Source organism: Dermacentor silvarum, chromosome 10 (genome assembly GCF_013339745.2).
Source record: "Dermacentor silvarum isolate Dsil-2018 chromosome 10, BIME_Dsil_1.4, whole genome shotgun sequence".
Taxonomy (NCBI): Eukaryota; Metazoa; Arthropoda; class Arachnida; order Ixodida; family Ixodidae; genus Dermacentor; species Dermacentor silvarum.
The window spans coordinates 65,644,387-65,648,229 of NC_051163.1; the positions used below are offsets into that span (position 1 = coordinate 65,644,387).

The window sequence follows — 3,843 nt, forward strand, 5'->3', positions numbered from 1 at the left end:
AGCGAGAAAGATGAAGCAGCCAGTAAAGGCTGCCGTTGACAACGCCGCGAAAGTACTTCAGAAACGTGTACAACTCAAGTGGTCAACCACAGGCCATCTCGGGACTCGGAAAAACAGCGACAGTCGCTCTACCACAGCCGCACAGTCACTGCTCGTTCTCCGCCATTCTAGTACGATTTCAACATTTTCGCGCAACTCCTGTCAAATTCTCGAAAAAGATTAATCAAACATGTTTAATTGATTAAGTCGAATAAATGAAAGGTGGACATCGATGAAGGTTAATCGTCTTGCGGGATACTTTTAATCGATTAATCGTTTATCGATAATACCAATTCTATGCAGACTGGCTTCTTCGTCATGAAGGTCAATGTCGTGCACGCCTCTAGCGCAACACTTCCGTCGGTATCTTGCATCTTGACCATCGCGTACTCTATGATTCTGCTCATATGAGGGACGAGACAGTCGATTTGATTTTCTAGCAGTACTATCAGAGCACGGCACATGGTTTTCTGCACTTTGGAGTCTTCTTCATACACCAACTGCAGCAAGCTCGTAACAGCGGAGTCAGCGTGGACCATCACAGCATGTGCGCGATTGAGGAATAGCAGGCCGATGAAAGTTATGGCACAGAACCGGATCCGAGGGCTCTTGTGCCGAAAGAACTTCAGAAACTTGGGTGCAAGAGCAGTGAGCTGATCTTTCAGTGGCCCTGTACGCAGCGCCTCAGCGTAGTCCCGACAGATCTTGTGCAGCGCCCCGAAAGAACCCTCGCAGACTCTGTCGTCCTTCGAGTCTAGCAGTTCGCCGAGCCGCGGAAGCAATTCAGGCCAGCGTGTGAGCTCGAGCGTCGAGTCAGTCGTGATGAAGAAGCCCAGAGCAGCAACGATCACCGCCAAGGGATCGCCCACGCTTTCGAAGCTGTTTGTCTCGGTGGAGTCGCTCACATGCCGGGGAACGTTGCCAGAGTCGGCGATCACATCTTCATCCAACAAAGATCCGGTTGGTTTTGTCAACCGCTCATTCTCAAACTTCAACTCTGCGATGATGAATACCAGGTAGTTGCTGAAGTTGGGAATTTCACTCAGCTTCTTGATTTCCTGCCGAGCCGTTAGCCTCGTCGCTTCCTTAGCAGACAGCGAATCCTTCAGAAGCTGCAAGATTTGCTGAAGACGTCCCTCTTGGGGCACCCACGGTGAAGACGACTGACCGCTCTTCTTCACGAACGGGAATCCCACGTAACGGCAGCTCATTACGTCGTAGTTGTTTTCGAGGACAGACTGGAACCATGAAAGCGCGAGCCGGGCACCTTCTTTCTCTTCTTTTTCTTCTTCTACTACTTCTCCTAATGGCAGTTCCCCATACAGCGCGATGATTGGCCCAACATAGTACGGTGCCCGTTTGCCACTACATAGCCATCTAGATGAAAAAAAAAAAAAATCGTGAGTTTGTGGCAGCTACCCACTCAGGGGGATTGGTTAAGCACCGATTAGCTCAAAATAAAATGTGGAATAAAGATGGAAAACAAATGAAGCTAATATTGAGAATGTATTTATAGGTTAAAATCAAGAGGTGGAATTTATAAAACTAAGAAATAAATGAAAAAATAAAAATATAGAACCAATCGGACTAAATTTTACAGAAAGAAAAAAGGAAACAGTAAGGCCAAAATTAAGAGATTGAATCGCATTTACCTTACAATAAATTTTTAGATTACAGCAAGAACCTTCCGGTCGCCGTGCCCAAGATTAAGGCAACCGAGAATAACCAATTAGAAACAGTCATATATAACCCCAGAAGATTAAATACAGGGTGTTTCTATTGTTAATTTTTGTAATATCAAGAACCGTCGATTAGAAATTGAAAATGTTCTATGGTATCTTCGTCTCTACAAGAAAGCCGCAGTATTGCCCGAAAGGCGAAGCATTGATAGGGATAGCAAACTCATACAATTATCTGAAGTAAGACTCTGATTTTTATCGATGGTGTAAATTGAAGTAAACATTCGCGTACTGGTTAAATTAACAAGCCCAGACAAACATGGACAGATCTCACTAGCTGACCGCGAGCAATCGCCGTCACAGCGCCGGCGCGCAGAATGCCGCCGGCAGCGGGGAGCGAGAGCTTTGTGCTGCCGCTCGGGAGGACCCCCCGAGAAGACCGCGCGCATGAAGCTGTCAGCCATCTCAGCTCGCCCTCATGCGTTGCACCCGCCGCATATTAACTCCATGATGCGACGCGCGGGCAGCGTATATGCGCGGACGGCCGTGCGACGCCGCGGCCGGTCTAGAAGTAAAGGTAAAGCGGATACGCCACCAGACCGAACGCCGGCGGCGCCGCTCGTCCTCTGCGGTTATGCGCCAAGACTTCCTATCCGGGCACTTCGTGCACCACGATGCTGCTTACCGCGCAGAGGTGTTGAGCTATCGCGCAGCTACTATGGGGTATGGCGTTTTGTGTTTACGCCACGAAATTTTCTAACCAACCAGAGGTATATAAAGCTTCGCTGTAAAAAAAAAAAACAATGTTGAAATGTATAGAAAAATGCTAGATGAAAAACAGCGTACCTGATTAAATCAAGCAGGCTAGGGGACTATTTGTCATCGCCCCGTTTCAAAGTGGTGCCATGAAACCATCATAATCATGATAACAATAAGTCACTCTCTGTCTCTCTCTCTGCATTCGCTGATCACGTGTGCGTATGTATACGTGTGTGTGCATCACTGCGGTAGCTAACATAAGCGCGACGACGCAGAGCGTATTCTCTGTCAATTGGGAAACGCACCAGGTGGTGGTGGTTTTTTCGTCCCATTGGCTACGTGGGTCACGGCATGCCAGGTACTACGATGAGGTGCTACGTCTCGCTTTCGCCAGCCTTCCGGATTCAACAGGTAGGCCGGAAACAGTAGCGCGTCGTGTCGTCTGTTCCTTTCGGAACTTTTGCCCGTTTCGGTGGGTCTGTACGTTTGGCTCTGTAGCCGAGTGCGGGGGTCGAGACATCTGTCTAGAACCGCGTACTCCGGACTGTGCTGGCGACATTAGCGACAACACGTGATACGAAAGCGGCTATGCGCGGATACTTTTGCGAGATGCCTTGCCTCGTATCGCACCTGTTGGTGGAAGTTGTTTAGTCCGTCAGGAGCGCGTTCTAGACCAGTGTCTTTGAGTTCTGTACAAACACAGCATTTGCGTTGGCCATTCTCTCGCCATACGGAACGCTCTGCTCGTATCGAAGACATTTTTCGTCAACAGTCGAAACGCGACTGACAGCAGCCAAGGTACAACTTCAGAAGTGCTTTCGTCCTGCAGAAGGTGCCTGACCGGCGAGGAATATTCACTCTCGCCGGGAGGCTCAGTCGTAGCTTGTGCAAAAAAAAAAAAAAAAAAAAAAAACGTTTCATTTTTGTTTACAGAGATACGTGTTATTGGTTCCTAGTTGGCCCAGACTAGAATGCGCATGCGTAGTTTGGGGCCCCCATCTATCTCAGCCTTTCTACCTCACTCGAATGTATTGAAAGCCGTGCCAACCAGGTTTACTTAAAATTAGTACTCCTACCACAGCAGAGTGTCTCATATAAAATTTTGAGGCTATCTACACTACTTGGAACTAAGACGTATAATACTGCAAAGCTATGCCTGTATGACCAGTTCTATTACTCATCTACCAGTCGCCCGCAACCTTCACTGTACATCACCGCTCTTCGCGCATCCATCACCAGAAATCCGTATATACATCACCTGCGTGTGGTATTTCACATCCTAGGTCCTTTCTTTTTCTTTTTTGCATACAGAGAGGAACTGAAATGATCTGCCAGAAGATGTCATTCACCACTCCGGCACTGTCGA

General features: G+C 48.0%; 1 protein-coding gene across 1 annotated transcript; it reads right to left on the reverse strand.

Moving 5' to 3' along the window:
- Positions 1 to 308: 308 nt before the first annotated feature.
- Positions 309 to 1,250, reverse strand: LOC125941034 (transportin-1-like). The gene has a single exon (XM_049657945.1). The coding sequence runs from the start codon at positions 1,248 to 1,250 to the stop codon at positions 309 to 311; it is 942 nt and encodes a 313-aa protein (XP_049513902.1).
- Positions 1,251 to 3,843: the final 2,593 nt, after the last annotated feature.